The following is a 23,074-nucleotide window of genomic DNA, read 5'->3' as shown; positions in this document are numbered from 1 at the left end:
TACCGAACTTAACGTTGGAAATTTGGCTTTATTGGTGTTTTATGGGATGAATTTTCCTAGATAAATAGATGTAGGGGAAAAAATGTTTAAACTGCTATTCATGTGTTTTATACGTATGTAAGATGTATGCGTGTACTCTGAAAGTATCTATATATTTAGATTGACAAATAAATTTATAGTAGATAAGTAGTTGTTAGTGTTCATATTCTTAATTGAATGCCGCATTTCGTCTCAAGCGCCAGGCTTGCTTTTCCTACATTATGCCGCGGCAGTGATTAAGTTGGTAATTATACTGCTCAATTTTATCTTGATATTGTAAAGTAAAATAAACGCTGTTTGCTTATGAATTAGACCACGACACGGGATTAAATCACTAATTATTTTATAAGATCTCCTCCCATAATCTTTGTTGATCTTAATTTAGATAAGATGTTTATAGTGCCCTATGCAATATATTATGCTGGTGTAGAAGGTTTTATTCGGTTTAGCTTGTTGAATTGTGAGGTGTCGGACACGGAGATCTTGCACTGGTCAATCGGTTCTTATACCGTCTATAATTAGGATACATTCATTATAGATTTTTCTATCATATTTGCTATCTGATCCTTTTTTTCCTACCTAAGCTGATTACTACCTAACTATGACAGGCTATGTCAGCGTAACACTAACGTGTAGGTGAGCTCTTGGGGTTCAAACCAGGAGGCGTTGTTAACACTGTCCTACCAAGAGCAGTGCTTCGCAGAATCCTTTTCCAACCATTTAAAATTTATAGAGTTGCAAAGTATTATTAAATGTTCCCATACCATGCAGGATACTGGAACTGTTAGTGTGCACGTTGTTGTTTTAAATAAACATAAGATTACAGACATTTAAGTAACTGCGGCCATGTAATTGACAATGCTTTGAATTGCTTTTACTGTAATTATTATATTTAATTAATTATTCGTCTACACATTTCTACGTAGGTAGTTTTTTTAGATAAACTAAAATGACAGCGGTAAAATTAACGCATAATTTTCATAAAGTCAGATAAACAAGTTGGAAGCGTTCGGGAAGAAATCGCATCTAGCGAAACAAATATTATATTCTGAATAAATTATCTCGTCCTTGGTATTAAAAAAGGGCTAAATTCGAAATTCCGATTAACTTAAGACTAAAATACTCGAATGGCTCTTTCGTTTCTTAAGGCCGCCTGCACACCCACGATTGTTTTTAAGTCGCGCGACAGTTTGAGTTGCGTAAACATTGTCGCGACCCACGCTCTCTTGTACGCCACTGTGTGTATTTGTTAGGTAATCGGTTAATACGTATTGCGCGATAAGCTCGCGTGGGTTAACAATTAATCGGAGTTGATAGATTAAAACCTTTTGTTTAGTATAAATATTGGCGCGTTTTTTCAATTTTCAAGTTAGAAAATGTATGTTTTAAAATCATTGATTGTAGTTTACATTTCACATGCTGATTGATAAATTTTAATTTCATTTTTGTAGCAGCCACAATCTACTGATTTTTTTTATTCATTGATCGATTTAGAGTCATACATTGAGATTGTTGATTTTTATGAAAACGTTTTTATTGGCTTGGTATGTATGTATGTTTGTAAAGGAAATTTTAAACGTAATTTTCACTTACTTCAAGAATTGGAATTTGAAAACTTGCACACGCATCAAGGACCCTTAACAGTACTATCTATACTTATACTTAATTTTATAAAGAGGAAAGATTTGTTTGTTTGTTTGTTTCGAATAGGCTCCGAAACTACTGGACCGATTTGAAAAATTCTTTTTCCATTAGAAGCCAACATTGTCCCTGATGAACATAGGCTACTTTCTTTTAATTTTTATTTTTTAATTTTTTTGGTTTCATGTGTGTTTTAATGTTTCCGAAGCGAAGCGAGGGCGGGTCGCTAGTAACTTCATAAATTAGGTCTAATCCTCACTAGTAGTAGCGAGACAAAAAAAACATACCTATAATTATTACTTCTGCTTCTTACTTAGGCGTGATTGATTTTTATATCATATTTCCATCTTATATTATATTTTCACACTTCGAACAGTGAGCACAGTGTTATTTCTCTCGATGATTAACAAAACAGCATTTTTTTAGTATTAAAATAAACTCTTTTATTTATTGCTTAGTTGAGTGGACGAGCTCACAGCCCACCTGGTGTTAACCACTGGAGCCCATAGACATCTACAACGTAAACGGCACCCACCTTGAGATATAAGCTCTAAGGTCTCAAGTATAGTTACAACGGCTGCCCCGCCCTTCAAACCGAAACGCATTACTGCTTCACGGCAGAAATAGGTAGAGCGGTGGTACCTACCCGTGCGGACTCACAAGACGTCCTACCATCAGTAAAATGTAAATCGATCGTAATGTAATTAAACCGCCCGCATAATCGGCACGTACGGTGTGAAGGCGTCCTTACGCCGACCTACACCACTTTCCCTCTCATTTGCATTCAGATATAAAACTTACGAAAGACATTGAGAGCATTCAAAGTACTATCCGTTTATTGTTCGTTAAAAGGCGTGATAATATATTTCGAACGCTTTCAGAAAGAATGCAATACAATTCCGGTGACATTTTCAATAATATGTTTTGTATATAAATGTCAGAGAAACGAACGCCGCGCCGGTCGGATTTAGTTTGAAAAATTACGTGTTTCCAGTTTCGTTTTGTTCTAAAATATGTAAATGGTGTTTCGTAACTTTGTTGAGATTTTTTTTTTTGTTGATAAGTTTAAAAACAAAAGCTTTTTTGAATGATGAAATTGGTTCAGGCATATCAAATCCTTTGGTTACTAATCTTTGATGCGAAATGAATTTTTCTTAGGGTTTTTTTATGTCGTTGTAGGTAGACGAGCATACGACCTTACGATGGGTGGTTACCGTCGCCCATGGCCTTCAGCAATGCCAGGCGTAGAGCCAAGCCGCAGTCTATCAAAATTAAACCAAACGAACAGTTGTTATTAAAACTTCCAGTTGCAGAGGTAATGTTACAACGGACTTGTCTTTTTTCATTACGATAGTAACCCTTCTATGAGTGTAGAACACAGGCCCGCATGCCGCACCCTCGCCATATAACTCTGATTGTCTCAATAAGAAGATTGCGAGCATTCGCGACCGGCCGCGCCCGTGGGAACACGGCTCAACACGCGATCCTAGTTATCTCTGGCTGAATACTAATAAAAACGTTTGGCAATCGTTAGAATTCCAGACGTTATGTCGTCGTGGCCTAAAGGATGAGACGTCTGATGCATTCGTATCGAGCGATGGACCGGTGTTCGAATCTTGTAAGCGGGTAAAAATTTTTCTAATGAAATACGTACTTCAAAAATGTTCACGATTTGCTTCCACGGTGTAGGAATAGCATCGTGTGATAACAATCAAACCCGCAAAATTATAATTTGCGTAATTGATAGTGGTAGGACCTCTTGTGAGTCCGCACGGGTAGGTACCACCACCCTGTTTATTTCCGCCGTGAAGCAGTGATGCGTTTCGGTTTGACGAGTGGGGCACCCGTTGTAACTATACTGAGACCTTAGAACTTATATCTCAAGGTGGGCGGCGACATTTGCGTTGTAGATATCTATGGGCAGCAGTAACCACTTAACACCAGGTGGGTTGTGAGCTCGTCCACCCACATAAGCAATAAAAAAAAAGCGTGAAGCAGAATGCGTTTCGGTTTGAAGTTTGGGACCAGGCGTTGTACTAATAAACTGAGACTTCAACTTATGTCTCTAGAGGGGTGGCGGCATTTGTTATTAATGTCCATAGGCTCCGGTAACCACTTACCAACAGGCGGGCCGAGTGCTCGTTCATTTTTCTTAGAAAACAATAAATAAATAATAAAAGGCTTGACACAGTTAAAACAAACACAAGCAATAAGTTTCATTAGAATTTACTATAGAAATTTAATATATAAAGTAAAAAGATAATGTCATATGAAATTTGTGCAGTACAAAACAATAGTTCGCTGTGTTCTGTCATTAGTTATTATTAATGGAATCATGAGTTTATTTTAATTATTTTTTTAAATTTAATTCTAGTTAAGCCGAGTTTAACCTCAGCTAGATGAGCGAACGTGGTGTTAGTTACAAGTTACCCAAGTTCACTGTGAGATCAGTTCGATGATAATATCGAATTCAGGCTAATATATCACCGCTCTGCCTATTTCTTCTGCAAGTAGTCATGTTTTAGATCATCATGTCTCAAGATGGCTGGCGTTTCCCTTGTAATGTCTGGTAATCGCGTAATATTAAGAGCAGCTTGAGAGTGTTCAATCGTTAAGGATAAAAAAACCCGCGCTTAAAAATATAATACTTGGTTCAATTTGAAATTTGTACTTACAAAAGAGCTAAAGTAAAATCTATCTCGGATTTTAAATTATAATAGTCTATGCGACATAAAAGTAATCCTCGAAATAGTTTTTCTTATTTGTAACTGACAGTCGCTTCCTATGCTCGACTGAGGAAAAATGTTGAGTGATGTCAAGTAAAGGAAATTTTTTGAACTAAGAATTTTCTCGAATTTGGTTGAGTAAAGGCGAACTTTCGAGGTAACATAACAGGTCTTTCGGAACTAGAGGAACCTTACTTTCAATTTGTATTTTAGTTCCTTCAGTCAAAGCCTTGGTTCTGAAAGGTTTCGTCTTATTGCTCACATTGACCCTCGCGGTTCATTAAGAGCTGCTCAGTGTCATCTTGCAAGATTTTATTTAGGTTTTAGGTTTTTTTTTATTGCCAGATGGGTGGACGAGCTCACAACCCACCTGGTGTTAAAGAGCCCATATATTTCTTCGCCGTAAATGCGCCACCCACCTTGAATTATAAGTTCTAAGGTCTCAAGTATACTAACAACGGCTACCCTTCAAACCGAAACGCATTACTGCTTCACGGCAGAAATAGGCAGAGTGGTGGTACCTACCCGCGCGGATTCATAAGAGGTCCGACCACCAGTAGCTCAAGAATCATTTAAAATAAATTTATTCCTGAACGTGTTTACAGAGAAAACATAGTGTCAAACATGACATGATGAACTGTTGATAGCTGAAAACATATTAAAAGCTAATCGCAGCATGCAATTAGTACCAACATAAAGAGAAACAGCAAAGAAAAACACATAATAAATAATAATAATAATAATAATAATAAATATTTTACTAACAATCACGCCACGTTAACTGGTCCCGTGATAAGTTCGTAAAGAACTTGTGTTACAGGTAGCAGATAACGGAAATAAATGTAAGATTTTTATTATACACATACATATATTTAATATACATCCGTAACCCTGGAAAAGACATTTATATTTATCATACAAATATCTTCCCTTGGCGGGATTCGAACCCGCGACCCCCTTGTGTAGTGACCATGTCACTTACCACTACACCAGACGGCCAGAGGCCGGCACAAAATGCTTATCTTGTCTTCCAAATTAGAATCCATGGTTGTTTCTCGTCAGAAATAGACAGAGTGGCAGTAGATATCCGCGCTACCTCACAAAAGCATTTTTGTAAGGCAGCACCATACTGTAGTAATACTGAGAACATAAATATGTAGTACTGGTTTTACTGGTGGTAGGACCTCTTGTGAGTCCGCGCGGGTAGGTACCACCACCCTGCTTATTTCTGCCGTGAAGCAGTAATGCGTTTCGGTTTGAAGGGTGGGGCAGCCGTTGTAACTATACTTGAGGCCTTAGAACTTGTATCTCATGGTGGATGGCGCATTTACGTTGTGGATGTCTATGGGCTCCAGTAACCACTTAACACCAGGTGGGCTGTGAGCTCGTCCACCCATCTAAGCAATAAAAAATAAAAAAAACGTAAACAGTATAAAAATATCTACGGTAATAGACTAATCGTTTGGGGAGGCTGTAGGAAAGGATTATTACTTAGATTGGAAAGAGCACAGAGAGCCGTGCTTAAAGTAATATCTAAAAAACCAATAAGGTTTCCAACGGAGGAATTGTATGATATCTGCAAAGTGCCTCGAGTTAGACAATCTTTTATTAGGAGCACATTGTTACGTAAACATTTGGAACTCGTTTTTGACCCTAATATCTGTTCGCAAACTCGTCGTCAGGGCAGAGTGTGCAAAATCTATGTAGCAAATTATAATGTAGTCAGGTCTCACTATAGGTATTTAAGCTCTATTCTGTACAACAAGATAAATAAATTACTAAATATTTACCCACTTATTTCTAAAGAAGTTAAAATTATCATTGATAGATGGCTTTTCTCCCTTACATACGAAGATATGGAAGAATTACTGGAGTAGATTACACATTTTGGTAATGAGCAATTTATATATTAGGTATTAACACGCATCTACACATACACTCAGACATACACCCACACACACACACACACACACGCACACACACACACACACACGCACGCACACACACACACACACACACACACACACACACACACACACACACACACACACACACACACACACACACACACATACACTAATTGTACTTCTAGATTTTGAAATAATATTGTATTGATTTGATAATTGTATTTAAAATTAATTATTATAATGTGTTTATGAAATATTTAAATTTATATGTTATTGTTCGTTGTGTGTAGGGGTTGGCGTTGTTATCTGCAACACAGTCTATGACTACAGCAGATAACATCGTTTCAATATTTGTTATTATGATTAAAATTGTATGTTTTTGTAATAAATAAATAAATAAAATAAATAAATAAAAAAATCCTTTTTTTTAAATCGACCCAAATGTTATTCGCTTCGTAAGTTCAGCCGACAAGAATCACAAAGCCAGCTGATATGCCGCTATGTAGAGCGCTATTTACATACAAATATCTCGTCGCGAGTGCACCTGCATTGCCGTGTGTTATGCAAAATACGTTGCTATTCCAACGAATATATAGAGCTATCTACATGGTTAGAGACTTATTTTTACTGTATATACCATTTCCTCGGTTGGTATATAAGGGTTCATGGTTAGGCACTATCATTTTACCCATTTTTGAGGAGGAAAATGCTGCTATAGATTGAGATGTAGGCTTTGTCTCAGGTTTTGTTGCAACATTCATTTTTCTGGGTTCTAGTAGCAGTTGAACAGAGAGTATACAGTGAATTTGCCAGGAAACACAGCTTACCGACGTAACCCTTCACCATCACTTCGATCGTATGCTTGTCCGCCTACAAGGGCTAAAAAAAATATCTACGATTATTAAGACAGTGGCTTGCACATCTCAGGAAATACTGTTGATAGTACTAGAATACTAATAGTAGGAAGTTTTATGAGTCTGCACGGGTAGGTACCTCCACTCTGCCTATTCTTGCCGTTGCGTTTCGGTTTGAAGGGTAAAGCAGCCGTTGTTTCAAGACGGCCAGCGGCATTGACGTGGTTAATATCTATAGGCTCTGCTAACTACTTAACATCAAGTGGTTCCTGAGCTCGTCGACCCATCTAACCAATAAATAAAAAATCCATTCCATTCAAGTTGTCGTGGCCTAAAGGATAAAGCGTCCGGTCCGGTGCATTCGTGTTGAGCGATGCACCGGTGTTCGAATCCCAGGCGGGTACATTTTTCTAATGAAATACGTACTCAACAAATGTTCACGATTGACTTCCACGGTGAAGAAATAACATCGTGTAATTAAAATCAAAACCGCAAAATTATAATTTGCGTAATTACTGGTGGTAGGGCCTCTTGCGAGTCCAAACGGGTAGGTACCACCACCCTGCGTATTTCTGCCGTGAAGCAGTAATGCGTTTTGGTTTGAAGGGTGGGGCAGCCGTTGTAACTATACTTGAGACCTTAGAACTTATATCTCAAGGTGGGTGGCGCATTTACGTTGTAGATGTCTATGGGCTCTAGTAACCACTTAACACCAGGTGGGCTGTGAGCTCGTCCACCCAACCAAGCAATAAAAAAAATCTAACCCAATAAACAAATAAATCCACCTCTATAATGATTTTCTAATATTACATTAATAGTTCTAGAATAAACCCCCTCTCCGCCAAGTTGTAACAGTCATACGACCAGTTCGCGGACCAATTCTTAACGCTAATTGTTATCGTCATTAAACAACCGCGACACGTCACGTATTACGGTCATCCTAAGCGATTTTGATTCATAGTTCATAGGAAAAAACATGATGATATTGTTCATTCACACTTCATTACGGGTAATTGTCATCGGTGTTTATACGTAATTGTGATTAGTTGAGGAAGTAATTGAAAAAAATACAGTTTAGAACATTAGCTACTTACTGGTGTCAGGGAAATACTTTTTTTTCTTTTTTTTTCCTACCTAAGCTGGTAGCTTTGAGAGGCTATTCCAGCGTAACCTAGCTAGTAGGTGAGCTCACGGGGCTCAAACCTGACGACGTTGCTAACACGAACCCTAGCAAGAGCCGTGCTTCGCAGAATCTACCACCGGATCGGAATCGCGACCCACTGAGAAGATCCGGCGAGAAACTCAGTGGGCTGTGTCTGAGGGTTAATTTACTCGGCGAGCCCTTCGTCGCAAGCGACGGGTTCGACGAGAACGGTGACCAGTGCTTGAAGTACCTAAAAGCACCAGGGAAATACTCTAGCTCTTGTGAATGTAGGAATGTATTTGTAGGAATTTCCTACGATAACTTAAATAATCTAAAACATAAAAATGAAATTTTGTATGTACTTAAGTTTGTCCTGTTTGCGTAATAAAACCATTCACGTGATCGGGTAGAACATTTCGTAAATTTCTTTCATAGTACACACATAGCTGTCATACAATATTACGTTTTTAATGTCTCACAGCGGGTCAATACAAATGGGTTTGATAACAACCATTGAATACCACAAGAGTCGTGAGCTGCTTTGACTCTTTCTAATTCATAAAATATTAAATATTGCAAATAAATCCGTTTTTTCTTCTTCTTAAAAACGACTCTACAATATTCTGTGCGATATGTAGGTACGTTCACATGTGTAGTACGAACAAAGAAGGTTGATTAGGTTCAATGTATTGTCGAGACCAACGCGCCAATGTTTGATCACTTACACAAATATTTGACGACCAAGCTAATCTAAGTTTTCGTCACAGGATTTTAATTAAAAAAATATATTTACCTAGAGCATATCACCTAATCGTAACCGCTTATTATTTTAAAACCTTATTTAACACCAAACAGTTTTTCGAGTTATCAAAGTAGGTATAATCTGCAAGCTATTTTAAATACAATAGAAACAAAATACTGATATCTTTGGTATATTAAGATGAAATGTGATATAATAAGCGTATACAATAGGTAGTGGTGTTACTAATCTGTAATGGGTAAGTCGTGGGTGATTGGACACGGTGCCGCCCTCTGGCGAGGAAGTGCGTGTTGAATAACGGTCTTACGAATGCTGAGCTCCGAGGAAGCACGCTGTTTGGAAACAATAATATTTTAAATATTAAATTATTAAATAACTGAGATGATATTTTGTGGATGTGTACGTTTTTATTTTTATTTTTTATTGCTTCGATGGTTGGACGAGCTCACAGCCTACCTGGCGTTAAGTGGTTACTGAAGCCCATAGATATCTACAACGTAAATGCGCCACCCATCTTGAGATATAAGTTTTAAGGTAAAGTATAGTTACAACGGCTGCCTCACCCTTCAAACCGAAACGCATTACTGCTTCACGGCAGAAATAGGCAGGCACCTACGCGCGTGGACTCACAAGAGGTCCTACCACCAGTAAAAAACGTTTATTCGTCTTAAATCGTTCGAGTTTTTTTTTATTTATTTTTTATTGCCCTTGTAGGCAGACGAGCATACGGCCCACCTGATGGTGAGTGGTTACCGTTGCCCATGGACTTCAGCAATGCCAGGGGCAGAGCCAAGCCGCTGCCTACCGCTTAATACTTTCCACAAGCCTCGTCGAGTGCCGTTAATGGGTTAGGCTTTGGTTTTTATTCTCATCATTCTGGAAACACTGCTTTTTCTATCTGTCTAAATCGTTTTCTAAGAAGACTGTTAATGCAAAAGATAATAATAGCCTGTAGTAATTTTTTGGTTACAATATATTTATTAATAACATAAAATTTTAGTGTACATTGGTTTACATTGTAACAAAATATCTAATTCGTTCAGAGCGCGTCCGTTTGGCAGCCCGCCACATAAGGTTGACTCACTCACCTGCGTGTAATGGCTGAAGGAATAATCATATTTAGTGAGAATCTCTTTATTATGTGCAAAACCGATATGTAGTGATACTCAATAATGGTTTCCCTAGGAAAGCGAACAGAGGCTGATAATTACGGTTCGTTTATAGCTTGTTTTTTTTGTTAAACTTTAAACTTAAGCATAATAAAAATTCACCAATAAAGATAATTTTGAAGCGACCATGGCAGGTGAGCGGGAAGTCAGTGTGCTTAGTGCGAGTTTTTTAATGTTCTCGATAGCGTAAAAGTTATCTCAATTAATTCAAATTTGTATGCAGTTAGAGCAGTGCCCCTGGCGGCAAACGCAAGCAAATATTCGAACTCCATACAAATTGGAGTTAACTTTTACGCTATCGAGAACGTTAAAAAACTCGCACTAAGCACATTGGTATATTTGTAGTGTTGCGACTATATCAGGGTTCAAGTTGTTTCTAAGTAGACATGTAACTAATGTACGCTCACGGACGACTTCCGTAGAACAATAAAAATAAATCCCATAAAATTTGCGTGATTACTGATGGTAGAGCTTATTTTGGACTCGCGCGGGTAGATACCATTCAGCCCATATCTACCGCCACACACAATGCAATAAAATGAAGCAGTCACAGACATGCGATTGCGTCTTGTTTTATTTTCATTTTTTCTAAGAATTGCGTGTATTTATATGTAGAATTATCATCGATTAGGGGCCCCTAGTGAATGTTATTATGTCGTGCCACCGTATAAGCTGATACGTTGTGGGGAAAATTAAAAAGGGCTCTGATTTTCCCCTCTGCCTTTAAAATGTAGGGTTTCCGATCATACTTTATGAGGGTTGCAATATAATGTGTTTATCAAATGTTAGTTTGCTGATACAAATACCTTAGATACTTAGTTAGGCGTGGAAAGTTAATCGTAATTAAAAATCAAGAAGTGTTTCGGAGTAGTGATTCATGAACACTAATTATAATAATAAAAAACCTATTAAAATAAGTTTACCTTATTTGATCAATTCCAAACGACCTACAGAATCATTGTTCTAATTGAATCTACGTAAGGCGTTTTTGGAACTATTCAATTGGCCATAAATAATGTAAGAAATTCGAAGGTCTAACAATGATTTAGCAATATTGTTGTCACTGTTTGCACCTAAACCCTCTTTATGTAATACCACAAACTAGGAATGATAATAATGTTATGTCTTTTTTATTAGCAGAAAGTACAAAGTATAGTGCAAGCTATGATAAATACTGGCTTTGATAATTAATTATTTTTATTAAACCATGAAAATGGAATTAAATTTTAATTGTTTAGAATGTAGTCTAGTATTTTCTTTAATTTTCGCGAGAACTCTAAAACTATCTTAAAGGTACAATCTCGGTTTTACAATATCTGAAATCTCATTTATCTTAAACCATTATAAATTGTATTTAGATTCAGTACTTAGTGGTGTCCATATCACATCATGGATGAAAATTGGTAAAGCCGCCTTAGAACAATTGGTATGTAACGTTCCATATACTTAAACACCAAGATTTACAATATCTACAAGATTCGATCATCGCATGTTACGGTATCAATTGAGGCTATAAAAGTGCCATTTGCATTATAAGGATGATCCTAGCGTTCAGCGTCATAAAAACAAGAATTGGTTCATTGTAATTTGGTTGAATTCAAATAAGTTAAATTAAAATGTTGTTTCACTTGGTCAAGAGTAAGACCTTGTTTGCCTTATATAAAATATATTTCGTACGATTATTAACTTCCAAACCAAACTCCGTACTCGGCTGTATTTAGAAGCAATGGCGTGTAACCGGCAACACTTCATTAACACGAAAATAACCGAGTTCAAAGTCCAGTAAATCGCGAGATCTAAGGTGGGCTGGAAATAGTCCCCTTCCGGCGATACGGAAATATCCCGCGCATCCTATGGGACTGTCGCTTGTCGTTTGCATCGGTCACGAACTAGAGTGGTCATGAGTTCTCGAATGATCGTAGGAATATCGAAATATTATAACTATGAGTTATAATGTTAGATAGATTTGATCAGAGAAATGTTTCAATCTTTTGAAATGACACACTGTTCTGGTACCACGAAATAATTTTCGTCATAGACGTATCAAATCGGTTATTCAGAATTGAAATTATTTAAATTTAACCACCGTAATTGATTGTAATGTTTGTTTGCTGCATTACAAGATATACATGGGACTATTTTTAAGAAAATATTTCTTTGAAAATTTCATCTAAATTTGTAGCAGCAATTAATACTCGGATAAACGTCAAAATAAGAGAACTTGAATCAGTATAGAAGCTATTTAAGAAAAAGAAAAAAGAAAATGACACGAATTTATGCCTATGACGTCGTGAAATGTTCAATAAAAATGTTTTAAATAAACAAATGTATAACATGTATCTGATTTATTCGTGCGGGCTCCCAAGACGTCCTAGTAAGGAGACCGCTAGTAAGAAGCTCCGAACAATGTTTGCATTAGTATGAACCGTTTCGTTTTTAGGTCACGAATGTGTTAGAATTGATGATACTATCAGAACTGGCATATTATAATCATTTACCATCTTATGTGGCATCATTACATCACATTAAACGCTTAAAAATATTTTTTACGACTCAAATTTTTATGTCCTATCGAGGCTTCTCAAAGTTTTCTCTAAAAATTAGTTCAATGCCCCGTTCCCGGAGAAAGTTTCTTTTTTTTTCCTACCTATGCTGATAGCCTTGAGTTGCTATTTCAGCTTCTCCTTGACGTGTAGGTGAGCTCAAGGAGCTCAAACCAGGAGATGTTGCTAACACTGGCCCTAGCAAGAGCCGTGCTTCGCAGAATCTACCACCGGATCGGAAACGCGACCCACTGAGAAGATTCGGCGAAAAACTCAGTGGGAGAAAGTTTCAACAACTCATTTAATATTACTACTTTCAGTTAAAATATACCGAACGTAAATATAAATTGTCAACTTATCGTTTTACTTATCCATATAGTTGGTGTGATTTTCTGATCGCGATTACTTTAGTATTAGGTACCATTCTAACTGCTGTTAGTTGACTAAACAACTATCCTTTAAGCAGACCTCAGACAAAAACAATAACATCGGTCGCCTCAGTTGGAAACAGGTCATGCACACACAGGCAACCGACGTTGGCACAGCGCCAGCACGCAAATAGACCGGGGTTCGATCCCGGTAACTTGCCCAACAAATATACCTCTGACTAATCGTATGACGCGACATTAAAAATGTATACGCTTTTGTTTACAGTTTTACCGTCAATGGATAGGTTAGAAGTTTCAAGGTTCAATGAACTTGACTCATTATTTTTGCCTCGAATGCCCGTGGTAACTACATTCGTGAAAAACCCCAGGTGACTTATATATTCGTGACGTATGAATTTTTACATTAGTCATATTTATATGTACTATATATGCTCTTAGATATTTACCGCTCATCTAAATGGATAATTCTAAAGTTTTGAGTCGAGTCTAAAGTGAGAGAAATAAGGAAATCTATATATTAATACGTGAAGCAAAAACTTTGTATCCCTTTTTACGAAAATTACGCAGACGGAGGAGTATAAAATTTTCTACACTTATAGAGAATATAGAGAAGAAGTGTACAATGCTAATATTTTAAAAAAATAATGCGTAAAAGATACATACATTTAATCAGTAAATAAAACATTACACACACTACGTACCATGTATTTGACGCACACACGCATGCGTACTATTTATTGTCAAACTTTTGTTCTTGACGTCTGTGGTCAAATTGAGAACAGATTAAATATTGTTTGTCTTTATTAATATTTTTTTATAGTGTAACCATGGCGAAATTTGTGATTATAGAAGTATAAAATGCAATCATAATAGTGTACAAACTTACAATTTCAATTAATTATAGTCGAATTTCGACTACTGCGGGACCTCTAGTTTAAATTAAATAAATAAGTAATTAAATTCTAAGCTTGTTTGTTAAGAAATTCGTTTTGTGTCTTTCGTTTTGAAACACGCTGTCAAAATACTACGATATCACTTTCTTTAGGGTACGCAGGGTGTTTTTCTTATGTAAATTTAAATATCTATAAAATAATACTATTTATTTTCATTTTCGGTCGACAGGATCCTGGTCGGAGCGCCAGAGGACGACCGTTATCCGGCCCGCTACAACAATATCTCCCGACCCGGCGCCGTATACCGCTGCGAGCCGGGCAGGAGGGCGTACTCCTCCGAGGGCCACGAGCGTCCACTCGAGAGATGCCAAGAAATGGTCTTTGATAAACGATTCTGTGAGTACAAGCTTTGTTAAGTAAAATATAGAGTTCCACGTCTATTAAACTTCAAAATCTTTATATATAAAAATGAATTGCTGTTCGTTAGTCTCGCTAAAACTCAAGAACGGCTGGACCGATTTGGCTAATTTTGGTTTTGAATTATTTGTGGAAGTCCAGAGAAGGTTTAAAAGGTAGATAACTATGAAAATGCTAGGAATCAAATAAAAATAACAATTTTGTGTTTTCCCTTTGATGTGTCCCCCGTCGGATCGATTCCTTTTGTTTGTTTTAAGTTTATTTTATACAAAAGCTTAGGTCTTTTATTTATTGATTAAGGCACTACGAAGTCTGTCGGGTCAGCTAGTACGTTACAAATAAATCTTGAAAGGGAATGATCGAAAGCCTTCGTGGCCTATAAGGTAAAGCCCGGTTTCGATGGGTAATAAGTTCACGAATGTCTTGCACGATGAAGGAATACGATCATAAACAAAATAATGACATGTGCTTGCAGTGTGTTGTTGTTTTGAGACTAGAATTACAATAGTTGTATCCAATTGTGGCTCTGTGACTTAAATAATATTCTTGGCGTTAAAGTACCCCATTTAATTCAATTTTTACCGGATACCCTTGGAAATATGGTACAGTGAAGGCTTCAGTAATTAACCTGGTATGAACTGTGTGCGTAAGAAGTCTGTCTGCAGTGAACAGAATTTGCTCCGGCTTTTATAAGAATTGTGTTTTTAAGACTTCAATGGAAAACACTTTTAAATAAAAATTCCGTCTATGTATACAAGCTTACATACAAGCATACATACAAGCTTAAAGCTTAGTATAGACTACGTTTTAAGCTTGTATCTCATGTACGTTCATATAACGTTTTGTTACTGGTTTGTTTGTTGAGATAACTGCTTATCAGTAGATCGATTCTGAATTCATTAGCTCATCTAAGCTAAAATATCAAGATTTTGCATCGTAAATACCATAAATTTTTCATCGTAGCCACAACAAGACGACCTCCATTTGCGGCTCTCATATGTTGAATGCTGTATAAATCAGTTCAGATAAACGATCCCTTGTTAACAATCGACTAATACGTCTCAGTGAGTTTACGCGTTTGACTTATGGTCGCATGGGGTCATTATGTATTATGACCGATTGCGGAATGAAAACTTAAGACGTGATAGTTATTGCAAAAAAAAACCTACTGGTAACAAAACTTACTGGTGGTAGGACCTCTAGTGAGTTCGCACGGGTAGGTACCACCACCCTGCCTATTTCTGCCGTGAAGCAGTAATGCGTTTCGGTTTGAAGGATGGGGCAGCCGTTTTACTGTTAAAACTGAGACCTTACAGCTCATGTCTCGAGGTGGGCGGCGGCATTTACATTGTAGATGCCCATGGACTTCGGCTACCACTTAACATCAGGTGAGCCGTGAGTTCGTCCAGCCATCTAAGCTATTAAAAAAAAGAACATGTTCTGCTAGATATTTACCCATGTGACTAATTGCAGTAAGTCGACGTGTAAGAAACAAAGCGACCGTTTTAAAAGCGTCACATTTACTCAACATTTCACGGAACCTAACTCTAGGAAATCCGATCCCCAGCATTGTCTTTAGTTAAATCCGTGCGGATTCCCAAGATGAACGTGTAACCACCTCTAACGTGAAAAATATCTTAAATACATTAGAACCAATGTTTTTGATATAGTTATATGCTATTGGGAGTGGCTTTATGCCGCAGTCTATAACGGAGAACATTTTTTCTAGGGAATTCTGAACAAGATTTAGACCGAATTAAAAAAAAAGAGGAGGTTCTCAATTCGAATATATTTGTTCATGTGTTTTACTAAGAACATTTTTTACTCGAAACTCACGCTTCTTACGAGTATGTGATCTCCGAAATTTTTAATATTTTCATTAAAAACTGTAGAAGCCAGTTTATTTTTTGTTAAATTTTTTTTTTATTTGGTGCATTCGACAGCAGGCTAGTGTGGGTGAGTGATTACGTATGTGTTATGTCCAACTGTACATATGGGATGAAAGGCTATTATTTTAAGCGACATTTCGCTTAATACGCGACATTTATCTTTGTAATTAAAGGTGCGTTTTATTTGTAACTAGCGACTCGCCCTCGCTTCGCTCTGGATATATTAAATTTTGTTATTGATAGCTGAGTCCCGCGATGCTACCCGCGGTTATTGTCGTACCGCGGGTGACACCGCGGGGCGGAGTTACTCTAAAAAAAAATAGCCTAAGTAACTCCTTATATCATCAGCTACCTATCAGGGAAAGTCTCGTCAAAATCGGTCCAGCCGTTCCATAGACAGACAGACAAAAATTGTAAAAATGTTATTATGGTGTATGTATGTAGTAAAAAGCGGTTATTTCAATATTACAAGAAGACACTCCAATTTTATTTATATGTCTAGAAGATTAGCATCAAGAATTCGATGTTAGAATTGAACTTCAATTATACTTACTCCACACAAACAGCTAAAGAAGTTTTTTTTTGTTATGATATTTTTTCAAAATTTTAAACTTTAAATGGCTCTCGTGTAAAGTTGCAAAAATGTCGTTAAATTAAATAGCCTTTCAACTGTGCATAATATAATCCACATGGGTAGGTACCACCGCCCTGCCTATTTCGGCCGTAATGCAGTAATTGCGCTTCGGCTTGAAGGGCGGAGCAGCCGTTGTAACTACACTGAGACCATAGAACTTATATCTCAAGATGTCTATGGATTCCAGTAACCACTTAACACCAGGTGGGCTGTGAGCTCGTCAGCCCATCTAAGCAATAAAAAAAATACATTCCCGATCTCGAGCTTGCGACTTTATTAGTCCTGGTAATAATATCTTAAATTTTTATCAAATCGTTTTGTATGAAATCGGCCCCAGTCGTTCCTCATCTTCTAATATAAAAGAGCAGAAAAGAAACAAACCCGGAATGAGACACACATGCTCTGCAGATAAAACGTGGGTCGTGTTCTCGGGAGCGTGACGGCGAACTTGCACGCGCCTTCGGTGCACACTGCAAGCTCGCTTATGTTGCAGTCAGTTATGTGAAGATTTGCCTTCTTTGATACTTCCTAAACATTTCAGTCTTATTAGCGGCCTATTCGTCGTCGAACTTGGAGCCCATTTTTTTTTTATTACCTTTATAGGCAGACAAGCATACGGCCTACATGATGGTAAGTGGTTACCGCCGCTTTTGGACGTCAGCAATGCTAGGAGCACAGCCAAGCCATGAATGATGCAATTCAGTCTAAGACTTTATTTGGAAGTAAATAGTAGTTTGATTTCAGTGATGCCTTTTCCAGCCAGAATTATTGTGTAATAAACTTATTTCCTCATGTTTTAAAAAGTGTACATGTGTAAAAAAACGTGTGAAATTTGGGAACTGCCGCGGTAAAGCTTTTGCATAGCGTTTTTTATCAACTTATGCAATTATAATTAGACAATGATAATTTAATATTAAAACAATAATAAAACAAGACCAAGCTATATTAAACATTAATATAAGCAAAACCTTAACTGTCCCCTTCACACTCATAAGCTAGACCGCGCGAGAGAGAGATGGGCAGACTTTTCACGATGCGCATGCAGTGCGACGTCACGCCACGCGCTTATTTACAAACACTACGCAAGCGCAACGTGTGAATGTGTTGAACGCGAGCTAATGGTAGGCGGAGTGAGGGGTATAAGGTTTTTTTCGTTACGGAATTTCATGATTCCGCTCTCAAGCCGCGCTCAAGGCCCGCGATAAAATCTATGCAATAGCTTAAAAAACTGTTACTGTTAGTTAAACTTTTTATGGTACAGATACAGATTTTCATAGTGTCGTGCCGTGAAGGATTCGTGAGTTTCGATCTGAAACCAAAGTGGTCATGTCTAAAGACACGTGGTTTTAACTGTTCCGGTAAAAGCATTATTATCGGTATCTAAAAAGCTAGATACAAAGCAATGTTACTGCTTCAAATCATAAACAATAACAGTGCATTTCTATAAACTCGCATTCGTAACATTGACTGCAACACGGTCATTTTGCATCATGCAGTAGACGGATGGTTGTAATGTCTCATGTCGGTACTTTAATGGCTTGTTTGTGCAAAACTGCTTTAAATTTCGCTGCCAGACAAACTTCTGTGCAATGTTCCCACACACGAACTTTGGACGTATTCAGGTCTTCATGTTGAAGATCAATGATTTTCGTATTTCCCTTTAAATATTTGTTTATGAAATTTCATGACTATTTACCGCTGTTATGTTTTATTTTTATTGCTTAGATGGGTGGACGAGCTCACAACCCACATCTAAGCAATAAAAAAAAAAAAAAAAAAAACCTGGGTTTACTGGTGACTGGAGCCCATAGACATTTACAACGTAAATGCGCCATCCACCTTGAGATATAAGTTTTAAGGTCTCAGTATAGTTACAACGGCTGCCCCACCCTTCAAGCCGAAACGCATTACTGCTTCACGGTAGAAATAGGTGGGGTGGTGGTACCTGCCCGTGCGGACAAATTATAATTTTGCGGGTTTGATTTGACAAAATGCAAAATGTGGCCCCTTGACCAATTCCGTACTGCCTTTTATAAGCGGCGGCAAACTACCCTCAAATAAAAATGTTAGAAAAAGTGAAGCACCTAAAATTTTATAGGATCGTTTTGCAATAACCCGCTATTTCCTAATTGTATTATAATAATAAAATTGTGCATTAAGAGACACTCCGGCTTTATCAGTACCTGCTGTATAATCAACAAAATTGGATAAGTGTATGACATAAACCGTGATAAAACAGTAAACTTGTGTTATTAATCTAAATATTCCCCATTGAAAATAATTTAACATAATAATAGCTCTTACAAAAATGAAAGTAGGGAGAAGTCGAATAAATCGCGAAGTTAATCTCTTGACCGGCGAGTGTCCCAAATAAACCGCGACATTACAATGGCGGCACATGAATCACGGGAAGCTGTTAAGATTCCGCAAATGGTGCTAAATAAAGATCGGGAGCGTTAAGATTTGTGAGGGTTATCGTTTAAAAAAAGACTGATTAACCCAAAACTTTATTTGATTTTATATGTTAATTGATATTTAATCACGGTGGTAGTGTCTTCCTGTTCTATCTCGTTGTGGTTTTTAACAAGTGATAGACACGACATATGCTGTGACGTGTAACCATCTAAGCTAACGAAAGATGATGTTTTATGTTCACGGGTACTCATGATTGACAGCTCATGAGTAACGTATTAACATTCCTAATAGTATTGGCATATCGGCTGCCAAATCGTGTAAACATAAAAAAATTCGAATAAATACTAAATCCCGACAGCCCTACTGGGTGTAAGAGTATCAAATATCTGGGATATTTGAAGGTGTTCGCATAAAGAGCACAACGGCGAATCGCCGAGCGGGATGTGTCGGCGGATGTAAAGTAAGCTTTGATCGCAATTTCGAACCAGTACACTACAGTTGCATGTGTGGATCTTCTGCAATAGGATAGGATAAGATAGGATAAGCGATATGATATTTTTTGTCGTGATCTCGTGACTTTTTTTTTCCTACCTATTCTAATAACCTCGATTCTAGATTCGCCGAGGTTGGAGGTGAGCTCACGGGGCCCAAACCTGATGACTTTGCTAACACGAACCTTAGCAAGAGCTGTGCTTCGCAGAATCTACCACCGAATCGGAAACGCGATCTACTAACAAAAGGACACCACTTAATTTTTATTAGTCCTCTGCATACGAATTGCCTACCTAATTTTAATCTGTTACTCTTTGTAATGAAGTTCTCTTGAGACCTACCTTGTATGGACGCTGATGCGATTCACACCGTTGACGGTTGAAGCGTTGAAAAAGACCTCAAATGTTCTTCAGAACACTCTCACATACATATGAATGATATTATTTTAAATTTCGACAAAACCAATTTCAACGACAATTCTTATGAACGAATAACTCTGTTCTCAATTCTCTTATCTAGTTTCACCTCATGTCAGAAATGTATTAAACGATAATTAGCATGAATAATGTACGCAGTTACAAAACAGATGTTAGCGGGTCACACGCGCGCGTCTCATTCGTGGGCGGTTTGTGCCCCACTCACTTTCATATCTTGCGCTAGATTCTTTACGTTTTTAAATTTGCTTATAAGTAAATTCTTTTATGTATCACTCTCGATAGTTTATATTATCGATAGTTAAATCTGCGTTTAAATGTACAAATAATTAGGGAAGTCGGGCCGAAATATTCCAAGTAAACGCCAATTTGGATGTAAGCTGTTTATTAATTCCCTGTGCACAAAATAGCATTGTATCCTAATAAAAGAAAACTTGATTGAAATTTTTTCTAACAATTACTCCAAATTTCTATTTTGAATGATTAAATAATACAATTAGAAATATTTGATACGTATAATATTTGATTTCTATTATGTTTTAAATAAATTAAGCTACATTTTATTTATTAATAATTGTAAATTACAAACAATAGAACAACTATAATACAAATAGCCTTAAAAGACATGACTGTTTTTAAATCAAAAAATTAAATTAAGTTTTAAAAGTTTAAATAAAAAAGAAATGAAATTAAAATCTAAACTTTGATTAGCAGTAGACAGCGACATAGTTGTGCCATTGGCATTGCTGATGACGTCCATTGGTGAAGGCGACAAAGTGGGTCGTATCCGCGTTTTACTATAAAAGGCAATTAAAACCTATGTACTACATTCAATGTGGTAAATACCATTATGGGATCTGAATACGCCTTCACACCGTACGTACCGATTATGCGGGCGGTTTAATTACATTACGATCGATTTACATTTTATTGGTAGTAGGACATCTTGTCAGAGCACACGGAAAGGTACCACCGCCCTACCTAATTCTGCCGTGAAGTAATAATGCATTTTGGTTTGAAGGGTGGGGCAGCCGTTGTACTGTAAAAAGTGACACCTTAGAACTTATATCACAAGGTAGATGGCGGCATTTACCTGGTCTATGGGCTCCGGTAATCACTTAGCATCAGGTGGGCCGTCAGCTCTTTTTTTTTTATTGCCTTTGTAGGCAGACGAGCATACGGCCCACCTGATGGTAAGTGGTCACCGTCGCTTATGGACGTCAGCAATGCCAGGGGCAGAGCCAAGCCGCTGCCTACCATAAAGCCTCGTTTGAAGAAGGACATGTCATCCAACTAAGCAAAAAAAAAAACATCGATAAAAATATATCACAACTTTCCCATCCCTAGAGAATTTCCCAAGCGGCATTTTTGTAATCGACGTTAACAGCAAACAGTTCCCTTGTTTTCATTCTTATCAGCAACTTTTCATTTTTATCACTATGCTTTATCATACGACGATGTTTACAATGCAATGTGAATGGGTTGATTGTGCGAAGTGAGTTATTTGAGTTGCGCAAATATGTTCGCGCTCATTTAACTTTCTGGTCGTATTAAATGTGTTTACGATTTGAGCATGGTATGTTTTTTTCATAACGCAATGTAGTGCACAGAGGAAACGCATGTAATCACTTTGGGGGTCGATTGCTTCCCGCTTCCGTAGGTTTAACCCACGATTCCCTACAAGTGACCCCTGGGTGGTGCTAAACGGGAGCCGAATACATAATCGGTGGTAGGACCTAGTCCGACTGGCTGGCGACCACCCTCCAACTAGAGTCCGCCGCCAAATAGCCTAGCTGTGTTCCGGCGTGTGGGTTGGAGAGCCAGTTTTATTCCTTCCCTTTCCTCTTCCTTGTTCGGGGTGAATCTTGATGATACTTGGAACATGCGGAGCAGACGTGCGTGCAAGCTCGCGGGACGTGATTGTTTGACGGGGGTATAGGGAGACCCAGTGAAACGGTGTTCGCCGCCGCCCGCCGGTCAGTTGGGGACCTGAACCCGGGTGTCACTACTAAACTCCGCCCCGGGAAGCTGTCCCGCCAACCGGTGTAAAATCCTGTCGTGCGGTCGTCGTGCCGGAGTCGGAGACCGGAGTGGATCCCGGCGATCGCACGCAGGGTGGACTGGGGGCCCTTCCATGCCCTGCGTCAGTCTCTCACGCAACCCGTGGTCAAGCACGTACTGTGTTCCGCGCTTTATTCAGGTATTGTCATGATTTTGCCTCGAACTTCCTACCCCACCCAATCCCACTCTCCAAAAATAATAATAAAATGACAGTTAAAAAAAGGAAAAGGGTTTTGTCGGCGATGCCCCATTCCACATTTAATGTGGATTTCAGCAATGTAAGGGGCCTACATAGTAACCTCGACGCCGTACACCACCATCTTGAGACGGCGCAGCCTGCCCTCCTTTTTCTGACGGAGACACAGATATCTGCTCCGGATGACACTTCGTACCTTGAATACCCCGGCTACGTATTGGAGCACAACTTCCTGCGTAAAGCCGGGGTGTGTGTATTCGTCCGGGCTGATGTCTGTTGTCGCCGTCTACGAGGCCTCGAACAACGGGACCTGTCCATCTTGTGGCTGCGCGTAGATCACGGGGGTTGTACCCGAGTCTACGCGTGCCTGTACAGGTCCCACAGCAGTGATGCAGGTTCAGCTCTGATAGAGCATGTGCAAGAGGGGACTAACCGCGTGCTTGAGCAGTACCCATCTGCGGAGGTGGTGGT

The 23,074-nt window shown here is 38.2% G+C and overlaps 1 protein-coding gene across 4 annotated transcripts in view; it reads left to right on the top strand.

The window, feature by feature from the left end:
- LOC101746917 (integrin alpha-PS2) overlaps positions 1–23,074 on the top strand; it is a 130,355-nt gene that overhangs the window by 27,685 nt on the left and 79,596 nt on the right. For all 4 annotated transcript variants that reach the window (XM_038013485.2, XM_038013483.2, XM_038013484.2 and 1 more), the window contains exon 2: positions 14,295–14,461. In XM_038013485.2, coding sequence (XP_037869413.1) covers positions 14,295–14,461 — 167 coding nt within the window. The remainder of the gene's footprint in view (positions 1–14,294; positions 14,462–23,074) is intronic.

This window comes from Bombyx mori, chromosome 10 (assembly GCF_030269925.1).
Source record: "Bombyx mori chromosome 10, ASM3026992v2".
Lineage (NCBI taxonomy): Eukaryota > Metazoa > Arthropoda > Insecta > Lepidoptera > Bombycidae > Bombyx > Bombyx mori.
The sequence above is the reverse complement of the archived record's forward strand: the minus strand, read 5'-3'. Positions and strand labels throughout refer to the sequence as shown.